The sequence below is a fragment of the Aptenodytes patagonicus genome, chromosome 12, assembly GCF_965638725.1.
Source record: "Aptenodytes patagonicus chromosome 12, bAptPat1.pri.cur, whole genome shotgun sequence".
In the NCBI taxonomy this organism is placed as follows: Eukaryota; Metazoa; Chordata; class Aves; order Sphenisciformes; family Spheniscidae; genus Aptenodytes; species Aptenodytes patagonicus.
The window spans coordinates 11810847-11836406 of NC_134960.1; the positions used below are offsets into that span (position 1 = coordinate 11810847).

The 25560-nt window shown below is 49.9% G+C and overlaps 2 protein-coding genes across 4 annotated transcripts in view; one reads left to right on the top strand and one right to left on the bottom strand.

Moving 5' to 3' along the window:
- The window catches only part of BNIP1 (BCL2 interacting protein 1), a 178459-nt gene that overhangs the window by 143772 nt on the left and 9127 nt on the right, over nucleotides 1-25560 (bottom strand). The window lies entirely within an intron of this gene.
- Nucleotides 4797-6486, top strand: NKX2-5 (NK2 homeobox 5). The gene is made up of 2 exons (XM_076350186.1): nucleotides 4797-5091; nucleotides 5879-6486. The coding sequence occupies exons 1-2, from the start codon at nucleotides 4797-4799 to the stop codon at nucleotides 6484-6486; spliced, it is 903 nt and encodes a 300-aa protein (XP_076206301.1).

The window sequence follows — 25560 nt, forward strand, 5'->3', positions numbered from 1 at the left end:
ATGCTTTCTGGCTGCTGCATTCGCGTGCTGTGCCCCGGCATCAGCCTGCCCGGCTGCATCAGCGCTCTCCAGCCGGTTTGCACGGAGGGAAGGGGCCCGACGCCCTCCTAAGAGCACGGCAGGGATGAGCTGGGATCCGACAGCGGCGGGCGGGAGCCCCGAAGGCCGGAGGCCGAGCAGAGGCGGCGGGGATGGCAGCGCAGCGGCCGCCTCGCACCTGCCCCGCCGCCGGATAGCGGGGCTGTCCCGGAGGAGCCCCCCCCCGGCTCCCGGCGCGGCGGTCCCGACCACCGGGCAGAGGCGAGGCCCCGCGCCAAGGCCGCCCTCACGTCAAGGTCAAAACTCTCTTTTTCTTGCGCAACGCCCGAGGGCGGGGAGGCCAGGGCGGCGGAGCGGGGCCGCTCTCCCCGCCAGCAGCCCCGGCCCCGGGAGCAGAGCGGGGCGGCCGGGAAAGGCGGGTTGCGGTAGAGCTTGAAAGGACCGGGGAAAAAGAAAAGAATTTTAAAAAAAAGGGGGGGGAGGAAAAAAAAAAGGTAGCAAGAAAAGGAGGCGGCTTTACTGCAGCAGAGTGGAGCGCCTGGACAGCTCCAAAGCCGTTTTCCTCTGCAGAAATCCAGAGGGATGAAAGCAAACCCTTCCCCGGCCCCAGCCGCCTCCCGCAGCCGAGCAGTGCGGCCCCCCCTGCAGCCCCCAGCCCCCCTCCGGGACCCCGCCACGGCGGACACGCACAGCAGACCAGCTATCACGCCGGAATGATTTATTCAACCAGGGCTCGCCGTTTTGTGGCACCCCTTTCCAATCGTTTGAAAGAAATTACTGTCCAAAAGACCTTGGGGAGCCCTCGGGGACCCGCAGAGATCCCGAGGTCCCAGCGGCTCCCGCCGCCCTCGATGGGAACCGGGAGATTGGCACAAGTTCTCGCAAGGAAACCCTAATAGGCTATTTCTGGACTACTGGCTCTTAACAAATCTATAGCACCTGAAGTGTTAGCACTCAATTAGTGACAAGGTTTCAAACCCCGGCGTTTACTGGTGAGGTATAAACAGAGTCCTCGGGAGATAGCCGGGAATTAGAGCGGGAGGGGGCCCGGGACATCTTAACCGACTGGGATTAAGCGGAAAACTTTTTTAAAAGGCCCCATCTCTCTCTCTCTCTAAACAGTCCGAGGTGTCGAAAGCTCAGGGGGAGAGAGGATGTGCTCTCCGGAGCTAATTGCGGGGTTGGGGGGTTTTTGTTTGTTTTCAGCAATAAAAGTTTGGGTGGGGTTTTTTGTTTGTTTTTGTTTTAAAAAACGAATCGCATTTAGCAATCCCGGAGAGAAGCAACGAGCGGGCGTGGAATACAACCCTCGCCTGCGAGGGGCTTTTCTGGGCGTGGGGGCCAGGCTCAGTCCCGAGGGGGCAGCGAGAGCAACCTGCAAACCGCGTGAAGGCGGCGGGAGGGAGCAGGGCACCCCCCGCGTTCCCCGCGCAGCCAGGAAAACAGCAGCGGCCTTGCTCACCCCGTCTCCCCCACGTACACCCATGGGCCCTGGGTCCCGGCTGGCTGGGTGGGCTGCAGAAGGCGTTTCAGGGCGTTCCTCCGGGGTCCCGTTTCCCTTTTACTCCTTTTTGCGTGTTATTTAAACGCGATTCTAATTTCGCACCCACTGGCCTGCAATCAAAAGCCACCCCACAGAGGGCAAAAGCGGCGTGGGAGAGAGCTCGAGGTGCGGGTGACGCCCCCCCTCTACCCCTGCCCCGGGGGCTCAGCCGGGGCACCCGGGCAGGTCACCCCGGGCTGGGCAGGACGGGGACCGAGCCGCGGCGCCCGAGGGCTGCAAGCAGGGTCCGGAGCTGGGCGAACCGGTCGCCTTTGTCCCCTCTGCTCGGCTGCCCTCGGCCGAGACGCCGTTTGCAGTCGGAGCCTGCCTTCAGCGGGCTGCTGGAGAGCACCGGGAAAGGGAGAAAGCGGGGGCGGGAGGGGGAGGAATGGGTGCTGAGCCCCGACCCGGAAAGTCCGAGAGCTGCTGTATGTCAGTAACTTACTCATCAATCAGCCGGACACAGAGCAGACCTGGCCTCTCTTTGCGGAGTGTTTGCTTTTTCACCAATTATTGCGGCCCTGCAGCTCTTTTTGTTGATACAGTAGTTCTAAAAAGTGCTAATGCTCATTTATCAGGGGGCCGAGCCCGGGACTCCACTAGTTGTGATTCTTCCAAAAATATAAACATGAAGAGAAGGGCTAAGGCTAAAGCCCCCATTTGTTTCTAAACTGCAGTATTAAAAGTGATGCACTGTTGAAGATAAAGCGGAGATAACGCTGTCTGTCTCCAATGAATGTCTCCCCGACGCATTAATGACATTCCAAATGATAGCTCCGGCTTATCGTTCAATTAATCACTTCCACCCTCTGCAGCCGGGCCCACATCGATCGGGAGCCGCCGTGTGATCGGGGGTCTGGAGGAAGCCCGTCAATCCTCAATTAATAGCAGTTTGTCGGCCGGCAGCTCTCCTCCCCGGGGACGCAGAGCCCGCCGGCAGGGCCGCCCCGCCGGGGATGCGCTCCGGGCTCGGAGCGGCCGAGGTCGGACCCCACCGGGTCGGGGCCGCTTGCACCTCCGGGTTCACCGGGCAGAGGGGGACCTCCGGAGCGGGCGCTGCCTTGCGAGCTCCGGGTCTGACCTGGGAAGGGCGTTTTAGGCCCAGGATGGAGGAAGGGAGCGCTGGACCCCGAGGGAGGTGGATGCCACCAAGGCAGGCGAACCTACTGCCGCGGGTCTGGATTTGGGGGGACGGGGGGGGGAAGCGGGATCACTTCGTTATTTTAGTATTTATCTAACCTATCCCGATTAGCTTGTAATAAAAAGGAGGCAACGAGGTTGCCGGGCGGTGAAGGGAGCAAGGGGTGCCGCAGACACCCGGCAAAGTCCCGCCGTAGGCCCCTCTCCTGAGCCGGGCTGCCGAGGCTGCCTCCACCTTCCCCGGGCGCTTCAGCGCCCTTCTCCTGCAGCCGAGGAAAATCCCCTCCGAGCCGTTTCCCAGGGAAGTCCGCAGGAAGCGCAGCCGCGAAGAGCGAGATGGCCGCCTGGCCGGCCCCCTCCCCTCGTTAAATAGCAATATTTCAGGCCTCCCCGTACACACTAATCCCTCCAACTGTCATCGCAAGATCCGGATCTGGTTCGCGAACAAACCGCTCCCGGGACACCAGCAGACGGCTGCAGCAAGCGGCTGCGAGCGCCGGGGCCGCTGCTGCTGCTGCACCGGCCGGCGGTCCCCAGAGAGCGGGACGAAACTCACAGCATCGCCCGCAGAAATATCCTCAACTAAATTCCCCAGCAGGGAGCCCGAGGGCGCCGAGACACAGAACCTCGGGGGGGAGTGGGAGGGGGGACAGCAGCAGGTACGTTCAGGAAGGAGCAGCCCAGAGAGGGCAGCTGCGGGCAGGTGCCCACGTTTTCAGCCGCCTCGGAGGGTGCCCTCCGTCTGCAGGGGGAGAAGGATTTGCAAAACTCGCCCTGCGACCCCGCGGCCTCCCCGGGCAGGGCCCGGCCGAAGGAACCCCCAACTCACCGCATCCCCGCAGGGCTTCTCCGCGCGGCTCCCCGGCCCCTGCCTCGTCTCCCACCGCCCTCGGCCGCGCCGGGGCTCCGAGGGGACGAGCCGACCCCCGAGCCCCCCGGAGCCGGGCGGGCCGCACCGAAGAACGCGCTAGAAGAGATTTTTTTTAATTTTTTTTCCCCCCCCCTCGCCCCCCGAAGCCAGAAAGCGCCGTAATGCCCCTCCTCAACCTGCGACTTTGCCGCTAAGGTTTATTTTAGCGACTCCAAGCGCGTTAAATTAATGAGCTCCCACTCCTGCCCCGTGAATCCAGGGGCCTGCCGGGCAGCGGGGACCCGGCCGGCACCGGGGCTCGCCCCCGGCTCCTGGCCGCAGCCCAGCGGCCGGTTGCTTTGACTCGCTCCTCTCTTGCCCCCAGGACCCCTGTATATTTTGCAACTCCTTCAACCCGCGGTTGGGTTTTTTTGGGTTGGGTTTTTTGTTGTTTTTTTTGTTTTCAGCCAGCGCTGTTTTTTTGTTTGAAAGCTTTACAAACAGGCGCGGGGAAAACTCAGCCGGCATTTCCCCCTCCAAAGCCAGGCAGGGGCTGTTTAGGGGCTCTCTCCTATCAGCTGGATTTTGCGGGCGTTGCGCTGCTTCAGATGATCTGTATAAACCTTAAGCGCGGATTGCCCCTTGAGCGTGCTTCACACAACCGTGAACTCCCGTTTTCTAGTTCCTGCGATCGGATATTGCAGAATACTAAAAACGAAACCTCCGTTCACTCGCTTAAAAAGAAAATGAAATCAGCACATATTTGGTTGATGGTTTCCTCCCGGCCTGTTTATTTAATCTGACTGTATGATAGATGGCATCAGATAGTGGCTTTGTACACATTAGGCCGTTCTGGATTTTTTTTTAATGGATCAACAAACTCGGCGAGGAAAAGCTGGATAAATACAGTGCCGCCCCTTTAAACGAGTGGGGATGTTTTTGAGATGTATTACTATATTAGGTGACATGGAACTTTGCATCTCTCATACCATCACTGCAATGTTGGCCAATAGAAAGCTAAAGTCACCCAAAAACTGCCTAGTCCCTCCTTCCCTTCCCTTATGGTCTGGTCCTACCTGCCTCCAGTGCACAAGTCAAGGCTACTCGCGGGAATGCTATGTGCCCCCTCCATGAGCCCACGCTCCACCACTGCTCCAGGTTGGCTGCTCCTCACCTACTTTTCCATGACCCTGGGCTCCGGCCGCTGCCCCGCTCTCCTCCGCAATGTTTCCTAGCCCTGTGACCACGACACCCTTCTCGGTCAAGGATATTTTGAACCTGGAACAGCATCAGAGCGGCCTGGCCTCCATGGAGCTCTCCTCGCTGGCCTCCCCCTCCTGCATGCTGGCCACCTTCAAGCAGGAGACGTACAGCGCCGAGCCCCCGGCCCTGCCCGACCTGCGGGAGGAGCTGCCCGAGGCGCACCCGGCCAAAGCCGCCGCCGCCTTCCCCGGCTCCTACTACGTTAAAAGCTACGTGGAAATGGACTCGGCCAAGGACGCCAAGGCGGACAAGAAAGGTAAAGCCAGCGAGTAACGGCGGCGCTGGCCGGGGTTCGCCGGCGGCCTCCGAGCGGAGAAAAAGGAAAGGCAGGGAGAAGGCGACCCCCAGCCCGGGGCTGGGCGCTCGGCCGAGGGCGGCTCGGGCTCCCCGGGGGCGGCGGGGGAAGAGGGGACAGTGCGGGGCTGCGGGCGGGAGGCACCGCGCTCGGCCTCGGGGCCCGGGGGAGTAAAAGCATCTTCGTCCCCTCCCAGACCCCGCGGTGCAGGAGCGGGACAGACCCGCCGCGGGGAGCGTCCCACCGACTCCCGCCGCTCCCCCGAGCGGGGCTGGGGCCGCGGCCGCGCTGGCTGCCCAACGGGACTGGCAAAGCTGCAGGATGATACGCGAGGCCTCGAGCTCGTCCAGAAATTAGGCGACAAATCTAATTTCTAATTCGCTCGGCTGAGTGTACGCCCACGGGGTCGGGGTGGGATTCAGTACAAAGGCTACAAGCGATAAACGCACGATGTGGCACAGGCGGTCGCGACTCAAATCAGTGCACGGAGCATCCTTGTTTTCAAACAAACAAACAAAAAAAGACCGACGGAAAATGGCTAAAGAGGTAGTTAAAAAGCGGGGCAGGCCCGGTCCCGCTGCCGCAGGGGCGGGTCGCCGCGGCGGCCTGCGGGGCCGAGGCCGGGGAAGAGCCGGGGGCGCGGGGCTCGCTCACGGTGCACACGGTTTATTGAACATTGATTTCTACACACACACACTTCCCCCCCCCCCCCCCCCCCTTTTCCCTTTGTCCGTTTATTTTGCTGCAGAACTGTGTTCTCTGCACAAGAGCCTGGAGCAGGAGAAAAGAGACCTGGAAGATCCCGAGCGCCCCAGACAGAGGAAGAGGAGGAAACCTCGCGTCCTCTTTTCTCAAGCGCAAGTCTACGAACTGGAGAGAAGGTTCAAGCAGCAGAAATACCTCTCGGCTCCCGAGAGAGACCATCTAGCGAACGTCCTTAAGCTCACCTCCACCCAGGTGAAAATTTGGTTCCAGAATCGAAGGTATAAATGCAAAAGGCAGAGACAGGATCAGACCCTCGAAATGGTGGGCATCCCTCCCCCGCGGCGGATAGCGGTGCCGGTGCTGGTGCGCGATGGGAAGCCCTGCCTGGGGGAGTCTTCTCCCTACAGTTCGCCGTACAATGTCAGCATTAACCCCTATAGCTACAACGCCTACCCCGCGTACACTAACTACAACAGCCCCGCCTGCAACGCCAACTACAACTGCAACTACCCGTCCATGCAGACCATGCAGCCCTCGGCGGCCGGCAACAACTTCATGAACTTCAGCGTAGGGGACTTGAATTCAGTGCAGACGCCCATCCCGCAGGGGAACGCGGGGATCTCCACGTTGCACGGGATCCGAGCCTGGTAGAGCCGCTCCCGCACCCAGCCTGCTCCCCTCCGTGGACCACGGCCACCGGCGAGACCCCGGGGCCGGGGATGGAGGGGCTTCGGCCGCGCCTGCGAGCCGGTCTCGGGACATTTCCAGGCTGCGGGGGGGGGGACGAGGACAGTTCAATGTAGCGTCCCGGCGGCGTTCACTAGCCGCCACGACCATTTCCAGCGGGGAGGTCTTCAGTATTTCGTGCGATGGCCGCGCTCCGCGCGGGGCCAGGCGGGCATCGTGCAGGGAGGCTCGGCGCTGCCCGCAGCTCCCGACCCGTGCGTCCGGCCCCGGCCCCTCTCGCTCCCCCTTCCACCGGGGTCTTCGCCCCGCTAATTCCCCTCCTTCCTTCCTACAAAGCAGCCGGTCATTTTGCTGGACTTGTTCCCAACAAGAGCTAGCCAAGCCCTGCGACTTTTTTTTTTTTTTTTTTAATTTTTACTCTATACTAATTATTATTGAGATCCACATTTAATTTTTGCACTTCCCGTACGGTCCCCCGCTGCCCGGCCAGTTCAGCATCTCGCCAGCCCCCAGGTCTCTCCTTGCGGGGCTGCTAACGCCGGCCTCGGCTGCGCTCCGCAGGCGGCCGGGGCCGGGCCGGGAGCGGGGCCGGCGGCGGCTCTCGCCAGCGCACGGATGAGGACAGACCCCCCCCCCCCACCCCGGCCGAGGAATACAGACACTCCGACCTGCCAGGTCCCCGTAGGGTTATGCACTAAAACGTGAGTTAGTATTGAAATGCACTGTCCGCCCCTCGCCCCGCCGCCCGTTCGTACGTGTTTCCCTTTGCTGTACAAGCTGATGGAGGTCAGCGAGTTGTCATTAAAGTGAGTGGCTTAACCTTGCGCGTCCCTGGCGTTCCTTGTGCGGCCCGGGCCCCCCAGCACCCCCCGGCGACGGCAGCCCGCGCCGCGGGGGCGGTGGGGTGCGGAGCCGCCCGTCCCGGGGGCTCTCGCCGGCAGGACGCTGTCGCCCCCTCCGCTCCCGGCAGCCTTTCCCTGCCGGTCTTCCCTCCCCCCTCCCCTCCCGTAATTTCAGCAATTCCCGTTTTGGCGCGTGCAAACGGTGCTTGCATTTTAACGTCTTTCAAAAATAATTTAAAAGCCGGTTTTTGAGCCCCGGAGCCCACTGCCCGGGCAGGGCCGCTATGCAGCGCCCGTGTCCCGTCGCCCCCCGGGCTGGGGTCGGGGCCGGTCCCGTTCCCCCCGTCGGTGACGCCGTCGCTCCGACTCTCCGGGAGCAGGGGGCGAGCGGCTGGTTTCTTCCCTGCACAGAAAAGCAATGCAAGGCGGGTACAAACGCCCCAAGCCATAAACCAAGGGGATCGGGCTCTGCCGGAGGGGAACTGCCCCCCAGCGCATCCGCGGGAGGTTTCGGCAGTCCCTTCGCACCCTGTCCCCATGGGGGACGGGGGCAAAGGACCCCCCGCCTGCCCCCATACTGCCCAGGGGCAGTGAGCGGGGCTCCCCACCGCCCGGCTCCCCGCCTCTCCTCTGCCTCAGCCCCAGCCCCTCGGCCGTTTTTACAGTAGTCGCTATCAAATGTCAATTATTGGGAGTGAGAAACAACAAACATTGTAATTCAGCGCAGTCAAAACATCCTCTGAGTGTCTGAGATTGTCCGGCCCGGTGATAAGGCGATTAGGGGAACCTGCAACCTCTCCTGCCTTGGCCATATCGGCCCCATCAGTAAACAGGGATGGAGACAGGGTGGCTGTGGCCCTGGGACATAGGATGAAAGGCTGCCGGTGAATGGAAGCTGCCTGCAGCCTCTATCCCTCCTTCCCAAGGGGACCAACCTCACACACACCCCGAAGGTAGGATTGCACCGATAAGGAGCTCCGACCTCCTTCCTATCTCTGCAAATGGAAGAGGAGCCCTGGGTGCTGCTCACAAAGCCCCTAATACAGCGTGGAGCGTAGACACCTGTCTGGGGCCCAGGAGAGTCTGCCTCAGGGGCACTTACCCCAGAGAGGCAGGGGGACATCGGGTCTCTTACAACAAAGGGGACCAGAGCCTGCCAGCCTGAAGCAGGGACACAGGGCTGCCTGCCCCTAAGTGCACAGGAGCTGGGGCCAGCCCCACGGCTGTGCAGCCAGGGAAGAAGCAAAGGCTACTTCTCCTCCTCATTTGAAACCTCACCAATCCTGGGATCGCTGCCTGCATGATGACTTTTGCCTTTTTCCCACACAGGCTTTGCATTGGAAGGACACACAGACCTCAGCAGATGGTAGAGAGGCAGCAGGTTAGTCAGAAAATACTCTGCTCAAAGAGGGCCAAAGGTGCCTACCTTCCTGAGAGCCCCAGGCAAAGAGCATGGGAGGGGGCAGGAGAAAGCTGGGTTTAAACTCTGCCACTGTTGGATGCTGTGGGGGAGTTGCAATTTGGTGCCTCGGTTTGCCTGATCTGTAAAATGGGCACAATGCTGCCATCCCACTCTGTGACGCTGATGTCACTAGCAGTTGGATCCTGCCGCTGCAGAGCTTGGCCAGCATCAGAGCTCACAGTGAGCCCTCAGGAGACAGGACAAGTCCTGAGTTAACATGAGGGAAAACATTAAGATTAGCTAAAACTTGAACCGCTACTTTCAGAAGCTGGCCCTGAGTAGGGCCCTTTATTAAGTGGTCTACCAAGATGGACTGCACTGAGACTCCAGGAAAAGCCACAGGAAAAAGTAACTCCACAGATCAACACAGCACCCCTCTCCACATACTCCGAACATCCTTTCCCTTCCTTAGATCCCTTAATTTCTTCAAATCTGTTTATTTTCCTCCCGTAATATCTCAGAGCTACAGCTATCGGGGAATCCGACTGTCCAGTGGGATTTAGCCTGCTGTTGCTCTGCAGAGGCTGTTCTGGGCAGAGGCTTTGGGTCCAATTTCCAGGACTGCACTGTGCTCATTCTCAATAGGGATGGATGTACTACAGCCCCTGCTCACACGCTTCCCTCCTCCCCACACTTCCCCATTCCTGTGGGAATTGCATCACGAGCAGATGCAGGGCAGGATAAGACAGGGGCTTGGAACAGCAGCCGGAGCCTTGGAGCCAGTTCAGAAAGCAATTTAGGCAGAGGACACAGCCGCAGCTGGCTGAGGTCGAGTGCAGTGCGGCAGCCCAGCTCTGGCAGAGGCACCAGCAGCCGCAGAGCGAGGCACGGTTAAAGACCTTTCATTAGCTGGATTACAGGGAAGTGCAAGAGAGATATAAAGTAGGAATTAACCCCCAGCATACTGATTTTGACCAAGGGGGGCTCACTGGCTTCACCTTTCCTCTCAATGCAGGAACACCCCATTGCTGCCAGTCTGCTCTTCCAGGTCTGCCTCACCTCCGGCTGCAGCTCCACGGCAAGAACAGCCTCTGCAGCCAGTAGATGCAACAGGGTCAGGCAGCAGTAAAAGGTCTCCCCGGGACTTCCGAAGGCACCGAGGCTGTCGGCACCCCCCACAGCATGATGATGTGCTCTCCCAAGTCCAATCCTCTCAAATGCTTAGAAAAACTGAATGCACCAAACTTGGTATGTTTCTCTGCCTGAGCCTGAAGTGTTTCACATCTATAGAGCAATATGAAAAAATGGTACTTAGGAAACATTATTCCAGAGGAAAGCACAGGATACTGGCATTTCCCCAGGGAACCTGAAATCAGAGATCCTCTCAGTGTTTGGGGGCATGCTAAGCGGTGTAAGAAGGAGGTTTTAATAAGAATTGCACTTGGATTTGATCTCACTGTCCTTTCCTCAGCTTCTTTTGGATTGCACAGCCTGGCACCGGCATTCATTCCTCTGTTTTAGACCAGCTTTTTTAGAAGAACTCAGTGCCCCAACTCCACCTGAAGGTAACAGGAGCAAGTGCAGCTCAGCACCACTTGTCTTCCTCAGACAAACTGCATATGGTAGGTTTATACAAACTATTTGGAATTCATACAATTTGTACAGGAACAAGTTGTCAGCTGTAAGGGACTGATACCAAATCCCTCACCTTTAGCAGTTTTGTAGAAACTAAAGTAATTGTTTTTCCCAAATAACACCCCTGCAGTTCCTAAAGTGCATCTGTGGCCAGAATTTTATTTCTTAGGTTCAAGGAGTTTTCACATGGAAAGTTACTGTCTGGAGTCAGAAAACAAGGAGATACGGTCCTGGCAGGAATTAGCTAAATGTTTCAATCTTCCTGAGAAGCCCAGCAGGAAAACAACAGATCAACAACCCTCTCTCCCTAGCCCCCTGCTCCTAATTAATCTCACTGACAACAGTTTAGATCAATATCAGCAGTAAGTGATTTCTTGTTAATGGGGATTATTAAGAAGAATCAACACCTTTAAAATGCTACTCCACGTTGTCTCCAGAGTGAGAAAGGGATAGACTTTCAGCCTAAAGTCTGATTTTTCATTCCTGGGTGGTTATTTATTTACTACAGCACGAACTTAATGCTACATTTTGATCCAGAAAGAGAGGGAAGTGGAGATTTCTCCTAACAGAAGATCAAGCACTGACAATACATTTGTGAAAGTTAATCAATCAATCAAGGTTTAGCAAAGTGACATGGAATAAGTTACTTGAAAAATCACTACCCGTCTCCTGCAGTCATTTTAAACCCTGCCACTCCAGAGCATCATTCAGTAAGAAAGCCCCATTTCGCGACAAGATCATCCTCAGAGCAGTCCATCAGCCAAAGGCCTTTCCTAACCTCTCCCTCGTTCACTTCCACACCAAACGGAATTCCAGTGGGTTTTTTTCCCCCACCAGCTTTCTTCCCTCAGAACAGCTTCCTTTATTATTTTAGTACAAACTCCAATCCAGCCTCTACAGAGGTCTCATCCTGACTGCTCCCTCCACTTCATGGGCAGTGCACTGATCCACACAGATTTTTTCCTTCTGGGTGCCAACAAGGGATCTTTAAGGATCTCAAATTCCCCTCTTCTCACTTCCCACTGCAGTCCTCAGAAAACAGAAAGCAAAAGCACCAGCTGAACTGGTGCTTCTAGCACCAACATTGCTGCTGCTTCTAGCTACAGTGAAGGTTGTACTGCTGTGCCTTAGCTAATCGACCCGTTTTAAAGCATCTCTACCATTGCCATCATAGTACTGCACAGACTTGCTCCAGACCGTTCCTTGAAATGGCTACTAGAGCCGATGGGCTGGCTGAGATGAGTAAAAATAGGCGAGTTTCTTTGTCTTTGCGTAAAGGAGTTACTGGAACTGCAAATCACATACAAGCCATGTCAATGGTGTCTGGAGTCTGAATACGCTAAGAGGCAGAATAAGACAGAAATTATTCTGTCTTATAATAAGATAATAATAATGATAATAAAAATAATAATTTCTGTCTTATAATAATAAGACAGAAAATATTCCTGGAAACTGAGCAAGAAGAAAAGGTGACAGAAGTCCAGGAAAAGAGATGAAAATTCAGAAAAGCAAAGCAGGGCATTTTTAAACCAGCTCTGTGTGCTGAGCAACTGATGCACTGATTCCATCGAGACTGTAACACATCTGTTAAGTCATCTCTGCTTAAAATAACTTTTTTTTTTTTGGTGTCAACAAAGCAGCATGGACAAATGGCTAAACCAGAGGTCTCTAAGTCAGGCGATCTGGGCACTCCTCCCAGCTCCATTAGAGAGGGGCATCATGTTTACAATTGGATCAGCATAGGCAGACCCTCGCTCCTACACACCTGTAAGCAGGGGCCATGGAAGTGCAGGGGTTCACCAATATGATTTGCAGAGATTGCTCAATACTTGCTTAGTTTGATGTGCTGGAAAAATAAGTTGTACAAAATAAAAACTAACTTGCAAAGGGGCAGAATCTCTTAGTCACCAAAATAATTTTATTTCTTAAGGTTGGATAAAATTAATTGGTCTTGTGGAGACATCCTGGAGCTAAATTACTATTTGTGGAGATGGGAAGGCTGAAGGAGAAACAAGCATGAATGATACTACTGTACAGTGGGCAAGGTCAGGAATTAACAGGCTCAAATAGGAAAAGAAAAGCAAGTTTGTCAAGTATTTAAAATTCTGTGAACTGCTTTAACTACTACTTAGTGAGAAATATAACGAACATAACTTACAAAGGCATTTTAGAGTTTTGGTCCTAGAGCCAATAGATCTGGTTGTTTAGCATATGATTAACTTCCACAGTTAAACACACCTACTGTCAGAAACATTTTCTAGGTGTTCTGCGTATTTGGAATAGGATTTGGTGCACTCTCTTGCCGCAAGAATATACCATAGTTTATTTTAGCACAGCAGACATTTCCTAAACAGATTGCATTGTCCTCCAGCATAAGCTTTGAATAAGTCACAGTACTGGCTCCTAGAAATTGCCCCCAAATCCCATCTTCCTGGCCAGGATTTTTTTGTACTCCCTATTATCTGTGAAAAATAAAAGCTGCTTTCAGAGCAGTTGCTGCAGTCGGTGGAGGTGCAGCATACAGACATATGCACAGTGCTGGCTGGCTGTCATCAAGAGAAGCCGTTAAAAAACAGGTCACCAAAAAAAAAAAATTCCAAACCCATTTCAGTCAAATAAGAAAAAGTTTCTTACACTTCTAAGTACAAAAAAATTAGAACCGCCTGGCTTCAGCAAGTCAGTTCTAATGATATCAATGAGATGATTTATGCTATTTCAGGGAAGGGAAATATAAATCTTGGTTGGCTTGAGGTTTCATGTACTGCTTTATGCATTGTGCAGTGTCAGCTGCTGCTTCCCTCTCCGCCGCATACCCACAGAGACAGGTCCAGATCCACCCCGCAATTACACACACTTCACTTTACGGACATAGTTAATCCCACTGAAGATTCTCATACCGACACGGACAGCGTACGAGGGCTCAGAGTGGAAGTAGACGGACATGCTGACACCCAGCTACATTTCTGGCATCCTCCCATGCTGAGGCTCCATATCCTTCTGCTATTTATTTCTGGTTATGAGGGTTAGAGGAGTTTTTATACTTGCTCTGGGTTAAGGGGTATATCTGAGTTTTTCTTTCCAATTACATGCCCAGAAAGCAATCCATATCCTGTGCTTCGATGGGTATTGCAAGAGCCCCTGTCCTATAGCCACTAAACATACAGAGATGCCACACATACAGCCGCGCTCAGAATGCGGGTTCCTCACTGGCATCTTTATAGACAATCCTTTTCAAGCAATGCCAAAAAAATTGCTTTACTTAACCCTAGTTCTGAAGACATGAAAGTGGAATTGCTGCTATAAAAAGAGATGTTCTGCCATATCTCTCATCCAGCACTCACAGGCATCCAGCGTGCCCGTCTGGGACCTCGGGCTAATTTCTCCTTTTAGATGCACACACACACACACACACACACAAATCCATGAGAGCTGCTGGTCATCGGCACTTCCGAGAGCCAGGCCTGAGGTGACTACATTTGTCTGGTTAGACACCAATTTAGAGCCCACCAGTATTTCACCTTGAGAATTTAAACCTAAATGATTTCTTACACAATGAGGCATTAGAACTGGAAACCAAATTTCCCTATTCAGTCCTTGGCAGTAACACTATAGCATTTCATTTTTATACACACAAAGATTATTTCCCATGTAACAAAATGAAAGTAAACACTTGATATTTTTCCCCACCAAAAAAAAAGTAAGAGCACACGAGAGAGTCACCCCTAGTGCAGCACACTGGAACGACAGGGACAGTTGTAGGTTAATTTCCAAATATCCTCTTTGCTTTTCTTTCTTTCCTAACCACATTTCCAGTCCTATTGGTCTCAATATTCTGGTTGTGAAAACACTGTGCTCTGCCCCTTTGATCAGCTAGTGAAAAGCCCTTTCATGTCTTGCTGTCTTCATTACCTTACATTTTAATTGCTGGCCTTGCATGGGACAGACAGGTGGTACAAGGTCACAACAGGAGATGACGGATGGCTTTTGGCAGTGCGTGTCCAGATTACACATGCTGAAATCAACCTGTGCGGCAGTAACCCGTCCTGCGCTGGGGGATCAGCAGGGCATGCACAACACCTGATGGCTACAGCCACTGGATACCTATTTTAGGTCCTATTAGAAAATAATAATGAACTACACTTCTTCAGTTCTTTCAGATTAGCATTTCAAAGCACCACACACACAAGCGTTACTTACCTGAGCACCACCATCCCTACAAGCTGCTGGGATGACCATTTCACATGTTGATGAAATGGTACATCCAGAAACAGGGATTTAACTCAAGTTACTTAGAAGATCAGGGAGTGTTAGAGGTGAAACCCCAAAGTTTCACATCAAAGCTCCTGCACCGATGGCTGAGTCCTGGTGGAGTGAAGATTTCTGAATAAAAGAATCCATTTCAGATGCCAATCTTATTTTAAATCCCATAAAAATCACTGGGGAAGTGGAAATGGTTTTCCTTTTACACACCCAGAGCTTCCCTTATTTTTCCCCAGAAGATGACAATTCAGTGCTTTGGACCCCTGGTGTACAGGAACTTCAGTTTTACCATGACTCCATCTACTTACACTTAGCAAATGCATACACCCATCATTACCATGCTACAGAAGGTTTCTTCTCCAGTGCATTTGACTTGCTAACTTCTTGGTCATGGCAAGAGTTACACAAGGTTCGTTGCAAGGATAGCTATATTGGATAGGAGGTACCACACTGCTATTTTATCTACTCAAACAAAGGAGTAAGAAATCATAAGGAGGAAGGCACTTTGGAATATATCATAGAAGGTATCAGCCTAGACCATCTTACTTGTCCTTTTTGGCCTTAAAAACCTTTAGATGGAGCAAGTGGGCTCCCAAAGCAAAGGCTGGATACAAATATGCTTCTAAATGTCATGACCCAAACTTGAGTTCAAGGCCCTTTATAGCACAGAGAAGCCATGATCTCAGTTCTGGTGACACAGGATGCTCTTCTGGTGAAAGTCAATACTGCTATGCTCAACTTGTCTTGTGTAGACAGGTATTTTGGGGGTAGATCTATTCAAACCTCAGTGTATAACCAGAACAGAATATAGAGAGGGTATTTTGCCAAAGTCAGACACTTATTGCGTCTGTAAAATGCACCCTTGCTACAAGTGCAAAATTAATTGGTTTAAAGATTCTTCTCCAGGAAAGCCAAGTTGGCCCTCCAAGATCTGTCTTGAAAGACAGAGACCCTGATTAACTGCAGAGCAGAAGGAAATGTCTCCTGACTATTTTCTCCTCCTCCCCCTGTCTCCCAGATGGCCATTCCTTTCATTTTCCAGGCAGGTTCCTTCCCTTCATGCAGCTGTTCCCAACTGCAGCTGAAATCAAGACATTGGGACTCATTAGCTCTACTCGGTCCTTTCATCCAGAAGTCAACGTGACATGCTCAGGGAGCGTAAATGACAGGAGTCAAGTTTAGACTGAGGTACAGGTGCCTGGGACTGGAGAGGCCATTCAAACAATTAGTTCCCACTTATACCATCTTGTTCGGGTTTTTTGGGTTTTTGTTTGTTTGTTTTGGTTTTTTTACATGAAATAACATCACACAAATTTTTCAGATTTTGGTGTGTGCCAGTTGAAAAGCATCATCCTCTTCAAAATGCATCAGCCAGATGCTTTCAAATCAAAAGTCTCCTTTGAGACCATTCTTGTTTTATCAACCAAGATAGCAGCATCCCACCCATCTTCTGAGGGAAAATGAAAATATTTAGAGAGGTTCAAAATCAGTTGAGAAAAACAATGTGGGCCACAGGACTTAATTCTGTATTTTTATTTTTCCTTAAAAACAGAACTGATGACTTGGGAATTTTTGAGTCACTGACATTTTGTGGAAATTTTTTTTGGAAAAAGAATAATAAAAAAGTCACTGTGTGAAAACACAGCCTTGCTGTAATTACTATTCTGCAGAGTGCTCTTCACCTATGCTTGTTATTGCTGCAGCACACACTTGCTTGTTGCTTTGCTTTTTTCAGTAAACTCAGAGTTGGTGAGATCTTGAAATTGGGAAGACCCTATTTTAATTGTAACTCTGACATTCATTTGAAGCAGAATCTCGAGACAGTCATTTAACCTCACCTGTCGCATTACAGAGGCGGAGAGTTCAGGTGAGCAACAAGGGTCCTCCATCGCCTGCTGAACGCAGGCAGGCTGCAAAGACACAGACAGAAATCCCTGCTTCGGAGTGCTTGGATGGAAAAATGGATGGGGTGGGGGGTGAGCGCAGGAAAGCCTTTGCACAGAGAGGAACTGACTTTTCAAAAGAGAAAACGCTTTCTGATGACCTGAGCTAAAGATAGGATGAGCGCAACCAGCAGCTTTTTAAAGCAGCAGATCTCATCTTAACAGAAGTCCCCGAGGAGGGGAACAGCGCTTTCACCGAATACGGCGTTTTACAGAGCTCTTCCCCCCGACATCGGGATCACCCGCAGGGCCAGCATCTCGGTGAGTTGCTGGTCCTGCTGGGGACCTGGCTGTACCCCAAAAGCCTGGAGGGACCTTCCCCCGCACCGCTCCCCCATTATCCCAGCGCTCCGCCTGGGTACCGCAGGCGGGCGCTTCCTTTATCATTTTGACTTTTGACCTTGAGACGGACGGGGCTCTGCCCTGCCACCATCACCGCTTCTGTCCAGCCCAAACCCCCTCCGCTCCCCGCGATGGGGATCCTTTAAAAAAAGGGCATTGTGGTGATAGATTTGTCAAGACCAAGGGTCAAGTTTATGTTGATCTACAGGTGTCAGAAACGTATTGATCCAATGATTAAGGTCCCCGAGAGGTCACCATAAATCCTCAGGGGGATGAAAATACCACATAACTTGCTTGCAGATGTTGCAGAAGTAACCAGATAAGGTAAAGCAACCGCCCAGCAAGTGTTAACAGACACCGTTAGAGCAACAGGTGATGCCACAATGTTATTTTGCTGTAAGCCAGGGTGGCCAAACCTATAAAAAGGTGAAACCGTCAAGCAATTCAGGCCCTTGTCAGGGCAAAATAAGGACATTTTATTTCAGCTTAAACTGGGACATCTTTGGCTTGCACGAGATGAAAATAGCCTTTAGTATAAACACTTTGCCCTTTTTGGTCAGCACTTTCCATGCATTTCCCCGACAGTCATGGATTACCCCCAACTCAGAAAACGCTTTTGTGAACGTAATTATTTTGCAGATAGAAAACTCGTTACATTAGGTACAGCCATAGCAGACACAAAAAAGAATCTCCTTGTCCTCATTTCCAGCTCCTCAGCTAACGCTGATGCTGAAGGTCTCCAACGCGTTTGGCAATGACCAGCGTGCACACCATGACCCCTGAAGCCAGGGACTTTTCCGGCAGTGGTGGCGGCTCAGGGTTTCTGTAACTCGAGCATTTAAGCCCAGCAGTTATTGCAGAGCATGATGCTCAATCCCTTTATCACGTCTCCTCTCCCTGCAGCAGCCGGAGCGAGGTCTAATTTTAAAAAGCAGCGATATGGTGCTGATGCAGTCACACATGTTACAGTTAGCTGCTGGGTATTTAAATATAAATGTGCGTAAGCTGTTCTACAATTAGGCTATTATAGAGTTGACTGTACTGAGTCAAGTTGAACAAAATGCAGGAAGTTAACTTACTAACTTGTTGAAGCTCAAAAGTTAAAATAGATGACTTGCCAATTTTATTTTTAGAATAATTTGGGGATTAATAATCCAAAGTATTTCTCTGATATAACTAAAGTAATTTTAATAAAAACAAGTTAATAATCAAAATCCAATTTTTACCTGACCCCATTCCTTTGGAAGAAATAACCCTTAACATAATAAATCAAGACAACACATTTTCCTTTGTGGTATATTCCAATGAAAATTAGAAATATAGTGGATCTCACAGGAATTAATAAATCTCATCGAGACAGAAGAAACTCAGAGTTTAACTGAAAATAATTTTGAATATCAAACTGAAAATTAATATATTAGACTCCGTTCATAATTTATCTATAAAAATTAGGAAATTATATTCCAATAAAGAGACTTTTTATGAGAGCAAAATGCTTATTATGAGAATAATGTGCAATAAATCTGAGTACAGTACAACTCGGCTATAACATGCAGCTGTCGGCGTCAAAGCACAAAGATTAACCATTTTGGAAACGTTTGTAGCATCTGTGTTGTAGAGTTTCGGTGCTAACAGTCACTTATAAGCAGAATAAAGCATAACACATATTGCTGCTTCCAAACTGGGGCTTCCATCTGTGTGAGCCTCTGGTCTGCTTCATCAGCACAAGCAGGCAGCTCACACGCCTAAGGTAGGTACGTGCTGGAGTATTTTGCTGAATAGCACCCAAAACATTTAAGAGCGTATATAGTAATATTTGTATCATGGCTGGTTTCTCCCACACACAACTGTGGACACAACACTGGAGAAAGTTTTAAACCCGCCCTTGCTATCTTTACTCATATTGAACATCCTGGAATTCGCATTGTCTTTGCTCTGCTGAGGCCAGCTGGGTAGGGAAGTGGCGACATGGTGCGGGGCTCGACAGAACTTTATTTCACAGTGCTACCTAGTGGTTTCTGGAATAAACGATCAGTCAAAATGCATTCGCTGTACAGAACTTCGATGTGAAGTAAATACAAATGTGTATAAAATCTAAACCTCCACCACTGCCTGAGAAGGGTAGGAACTATATATTTACACTGCAGGAAAAAAAAAGAAGGAAAAAAACGCGTAAGAACACTTGCGAACTAATCCCAAGCATTTCTGACTGGATATTCATACACACATGCACATCAACAACCCCAGCCCAACCTCCTGCAGCTGTGTCGGATGCCAGGACAGGCAGCACCTTTATTTGACAACCAGGATGTTTCCTCCCTCACCACTGCCAGGGATTAGCACAGGAACATGGAGCTAGTGGCAGTCACAGCCCTGCAGAGACTGTCCCTCCCCTTTTCATCCTCTCTCACGGCATCAAGATGTTAATGCCAGACTCAGTGATCAGATTTTCCCAGATTTCCTGCCAGCATGAGGACACTCATCAGAAAGAGCCACAAAGCCTTCTCCCCTCCAAAAACCCTTCCTCACTCCTCTCAAATTTTCCTTTGCTCCGCAACAGTTCAGCAACCGCTGCCACTGTCTTCTGCACAGCCCAGTATCACCTCCTCCCTGCCTCGCATCTGTCAGTCGACATCGATCTATATAATCGATCTATCAATTTTCCAGCATCGCCGCTGCCCTGTGTTTGCCCACACAGAAGGCAGCACTGCCCGGGTGCTGGGGTGCAACGTTTAGGTGCTACAGCAGCACAAATAAATGAAGTCGTGTTAAAAACCGACAGGGTAGACTAAGAGCCAAGCCTGGCAGGATTCAGTGGAAGATGTTAAACCCAAGTATGAGACAGAGCCGCTGGATGTGACAGTTTTCCCATATTTAGAAAGGGGAGTACAGTACTCGCTTCTCTGGGCAATGCCTTATGATCGCCAGATGAAAGGAGTCATGTAAGTACTAAGTAGTGTTAATGGTCACAGGCGTAATATATATATATGAGAATAATATAGTCAAACAATACTTAACAGTTATTTCCAATAGCGACATTTGTATAATGCCATTGACACTCAACTGCTGATAAGTTGGACACACTTAAGGAATTTTAATAAGCCTTTGAAAAGGTTTAACTGATGTGAATTAAGCCCTGAGATAATTTAGACGCAGGGCTATCATTCTTCAGTTAAAAATAATTGATCTTGAATGTAAACGTCACATCTTATGCCCTAGTGTACAAAGGCAAAGAAAATGTCATTTGTCACCAGCAGCGTCTGGGGCTGATGAACACGTTTCTAGAGAAGCTGCAACGCCTCCGAGCCGTGCCTGGACCGTACGAGGGACCCCGCGGCTCTGTTCACCCGGGGGAACTTTTTCTCCCACGGGGTCACGGACAAGGTACCTCACAGGAATAAGATTCAGATATGTTAATTAACAATACATGTGTGGTTATTACTACGACAACACTAAATCCAGTGCCCTAGGCATTGTGGGTGAGTGCAGAAAGGACTGCTAATATCTTTTGGCTTTAATCCACAAAAATAGCTCTGCTGCCACTCACCTCTTGCAGAGGCAGAAGCAAAGTCTTCACCTAGAGTTTAGTACTGAACATAAAAGTTTTTTCTTTTGGAGAGGAGTATTCTGTATTTACTGCTTGTTGTTCCAGGCGCTGTGCTTTCTTAACTGGCAATTTCTCTCCCAAAGGTCGCTATCTTTTCTGGAATCCTCTAACAGACACATACTGTAATGTCTTTTTGACAAGGCGATAAGACCAGAAGCTCTTCTTGAAATCCACAAACCTAAACATCTACCTGCATCTGTATAGAAATTAACTGACTTGCAGTAATGAGAATGTAAATTCCCACTTGTTGTCTTTCAGCATGAATATTACCCTATTGTCTACAAAGTTATTTACCATTAAGTCTGTGAAAGATCAGGAAATAAGTTTGGGTCAAAATCTGCAATTACCAAAGATACTGGTGCAAAGACAAAACTATTTTAAACAAATCTGAAGATAAAGAGAATTGTGGTGGGTTCCCCCCCCCCCTCCTTTTTTTGGCTGGTTGGTTTTGAATAAGCAGACAGATTACTGGCACAAACCAGTCAGTGAAAGTCCAGAGTCGCTGGCATTAAGCTACTTGCATTTTTGCTTCAGCTATTTTCAAATATCATCTCTGACATTTAAATAAATGGGAATAACATTATGATCCTTAGCAGCATTTGCAATTTTATATCCAAATGAAAAGAAGCAAAAGCAGCATGCTTTTAAGAACAAGTCTCAGAAAGGAATTCTTCATTTTTTAATCCAAAATACACATCAATATACATATAATAGATCCTTTTTATATATACACACAATATATATAACAATACACAGGACAGGGGAAGACTCGCTTCTCTTGGAAACATCAAGTATTTGCTATTATCAGACACAGGACAGGAGGCCAACTGGATCAATAGACTTACTCAATATAGAAAAATCTTATCTTCATTTCGGACTAGCTAGCCATAATGTCAGCACCTAGATGCCACTGACAGAGTTATCTCCCATCAGCAGCGGCAATAACTGTGACACCTATGAAAAGCCAATAACCCAAACAGAAAAATTTTGTCCCACTGTCCGTTTTGAAGATAAAGGAAAACCAACCCACCCCTCCCCGTTCTTTATGCATTTATCCGGACTACGAAATAACACTTTGCAGCCTGCGTGGGTTTCGGTTTCGAATCTCCATTCCTGTTGGGACGATGCAAACCGAAGAACTTGCGGGTACAACGAGACCAGACCCCTGGAGGGGTCAGGTCCGAAAGCATCCCTGGATGTGATACTTAGCCATCATGTTGTTGAAAAGAAGAAAGCAAAAAGCTTTCATGTTGTTCTATATATATGTGGTTCTATCTATAGGGCCTGGTGTGCGCTGATCCCCGAGGAGACGTTCTCCCTGCCTGCCCTTTGGGCGCTTATCGCGGGACCAGAGGGACGCACGCAGCATTATCACCAGGCCAGGCTCAGAGCAGCCGAGTGGCATTTTCCTTTCATGCAGCCACCGACACCAACCGCAGGGCAAAGCGCTCCGCAGCGCAGCCCACGACCCCGCCTGGCAGCCTCTAAAAGCGGGAGATAAGTGGGATACGCGAGTCAGCTCTGATGTTGCAGTAGGAGACAAAGGTCAGGAGTGATAACATCTGATCAGTCTCACGTTGCGAGGTTAAAAATAAAAGGAAGCCCAAGTGGAAGTGAAAGACTGTGGTGGTCTAAGGTATGGCGAGATGTCACAGCACCCCAGGAAGAGACCTTCACCAGCTTTGCTTCTCACAACTCCTACCAAATTATTTTTAATGACTTTGCATGGCTGCATGAGCCTCATGATTCATCCAGTATTTTAGCACCCAAGATACCACTTTGAGGCAGACCCATGGCCATGATTACCACAGCTCTTGCTTTACATAATACCCAAGGTCCATGGTGGAACCGTGCTATTTTCCTCACCACCACGCAAGCCCAGGAGGGCCAGGCTGGGCCCCTCCTGCTCATGTGGAGTAAGTGGGAATAGCCAGTGGGTGAGGATGTAGCTAGACAAAGAGAAATTGGCAATTGCAAATGCTCCAAGGTTATGATTTAGGCACTCAACACTTACACGATAGGCTTAAAATCATGACATTAAAAGCAAACCCCAAACCAGAGGCAAATCAAAGCTGCTTTTTTTATGAAGCATTCTACAGGGTTCACATTTAACATGTTTGTTTGCTACTGTGAAGACCATATATCTGCTTGTGTAGAATTTGATACTTTTCATGATCATATGGTGCCAGAAGCTAGGAGTTTATTCCACATATTGCTCACGCTGGTGGGACCAGCAGCCCCAGCCCATAGCACAGAGGATGGACTTCAGCCTGGGAAATCAGTGCTGGCTTTGCTGCCCTTAACCAAGTGCATTTACATGGAGACACACAGACATAACTAGGTAACACTTTGCAGTGACTTTGCAGAAGTGTGAATAATTATAGACAGTAAAGGACTTTAATATTAACCACACGTGCTGTGTCTCTGCTAACTTGAGCGGAGATCTTGGTGTACGCCACACGAAGGGCCAGGCGCTAAACCAAATTAAGTCAATAAAGATTCACGGTCCCTTCCTCAGACTGTAGCGCGCTCTTTATGTGGAAGAGGATCAAATCTTCAAGGCACAGTTACAGTGCACCAGCACATCCAGAGCATCTCTCTCAATGCATCAACCAAAGAAATTGGCACAAACTCTTCCATCACATGTTCCTGTGAGAAAACTAAAGCCTCAGCTCAGTGAGACTGTCATTTGCCTTGTTGCACAGAGCAGCCCAGACCCTGTTTGTACCATTTTATATAAGCAAGCAGATAACAGTAAAGTTTAGTTTATTCAGTGTAACACTCTCAGCCTGAACAAGTCCAGAATCGTCTAACAGGGGCAGACACCTGCATTAAACCAGCCCACAAACAGCTTTAGACAGTGGTAAGATGATGCAAGAGCCCCTGGATGCATTTTATACAGCTGAAAACCCGACGGCACAATGGGACAGATGCAGAGATAGCAGATGGAGTAATAACTGGTTATGTGACCCCCAGGTGCAATTAGTCCATGAGTCAAAGACCCCAGCACAGCCTCCAACCAGGAGAACATCACTTTTCAGGAATGGGTCACCCCTGCTTGACCGGCAGCTTGGGAAGTGTTTATTCAGTGAGTATTTGGTGTGAGCATGGACATTCACAGTACGCTGGGGAACTGGAAAGACAAAGATGATACTGCTCCAGATACCACAGTAGCTAGTTATACTATTTAGACAACATGAATTTAAATGATGTGATTTAAGATTTGTTTTCAGGAAGCACTGGCATTTTAATTTATTTTTCCTACCAAGCTTTGAGCAATGCAGTACACAGCAGAGAGAGATGAGAAGTCTGACTTCTCCACCTGTGAACATTTTAGGTTCAATTAACTTCCTTATTTCTTTATAGATAAGTGACAAATCCTGCAGCCATCAGATCTTGGAAAGATTACATCATCATCAACTGATCCCATTATTCCCTAACAAGCATACCTTAAGATGTACATGATGGAGAAATATTCAATGATATCATCAACTGCTGCATTAGAAGAGAGAACCAAATGTTGTACTAAAATTTGAAGTATGAATACAAGCTCTTTCCACCTCTTTTAAGTTGAAATTATTTCTCAACTAATGTAAAAGTACAAATAAGGACTGAATGGGGGTCGAGAGAGCTGGGGCTGTTGAGCCCAGAGAAGAGAAGGCTTCTTATCAAGGGGAAGGGGATCTTATCCATCTATGTAAATACCTAAAGGGAGGGTGCATAGAGGAGGGAGCCAGGCTCTTCCCAGTGGTGCCCAGTGACAGGACCAGAGGCAATGGACACAAACTGAAACAGAGGAGGTTCCCTCTGAACATCAGGAAACATATTTTTACCATGGGGGTGACTGAGCACTGGAGCAGGCTGCCCAGGGAGGTTGTAGAGTCTCCATCCTTGGAGATATTCAAAAGCCATCTGGACGCAGTCCTGGACAACAGCTCTAGGTGGCCCTGCTTGAGCAGGGGCTTGGACCAGATGACCTCCAGAGGTCCCTGCCAACCTCAACTGGTCTGCGACTCAGAAACACGGATAACCAGGAAAACTGAACAGCAGCAGAGAAAACTTCCAGCCCTATTACAGGCCTACGTTTTGAAGCAAGTTCCTGTTCTCACCAACTACCCTCAGAGAAAGAACTGCATCAATCTTTCAGCAATTAGAAAAAAAATTCAATGTGGGATACTTGGCATTTATACCACAGAGCATCAGGACTGGCCCATACTGTGGCTGCCACTCTGCTCTGGCAGCACTGAGTGCGTTTGGTTGTGGTACACGGCACCTGCTGCCTATTTGGAGAACACTTATCTCACCTTTGAGGGACAGAAACCCAGCAAGCACTCAGGCACCAATTACACGAAGGGCTTGGTGCACTTTGCAGCAATATACAGTCACAAAGACACAAGGTCTTGCTAAAATATTTACTTAAGATTTCTCTTCTGGTGGCATTGCACCATTACAAATAGGGAGGCGAAGCAATGGTAAGCTGATTTCTGCACCACCACCCCCTTCCAAAGAAGAGCCCCACACATTTGCAGACAAGTATGCACATGCCCCCTGGATATTCTCAGCCCCCAGAGATTCCAGCCTGACTTGCCTGGCTTGCTCTGGACCACTTGGCATGTGATAGCAGCCGCGCACATTTGGCAGAGACATTTTTAGAAACTTCCAAGCTATGAATTCACCCTTCCATTTTGGTAAGCCAGTTATATGAAAAGCATTTCAAAAGCAGAACTTCAAATACAGACTTAATTTTCCCTCAATTCTTAGAGGGGGGAAAAAAAAATATTACACTCAATTTATTTTCCTATAATAATTTATAATTATCCTATAATATTTCTGTATTTGCTGACATAACCAATAACAAAATAATTATAAGTCAAATCAAATCAGTCTTTTCAGCACAGTTACACTGTATGTTAAAACGATTTCCAATTCTTCCTTCAGGTCCATGTTTTATTGCAATCACTAAAAGGTGACTTTCCTTGAAAACATATATCTAACTAAATGCTTAGG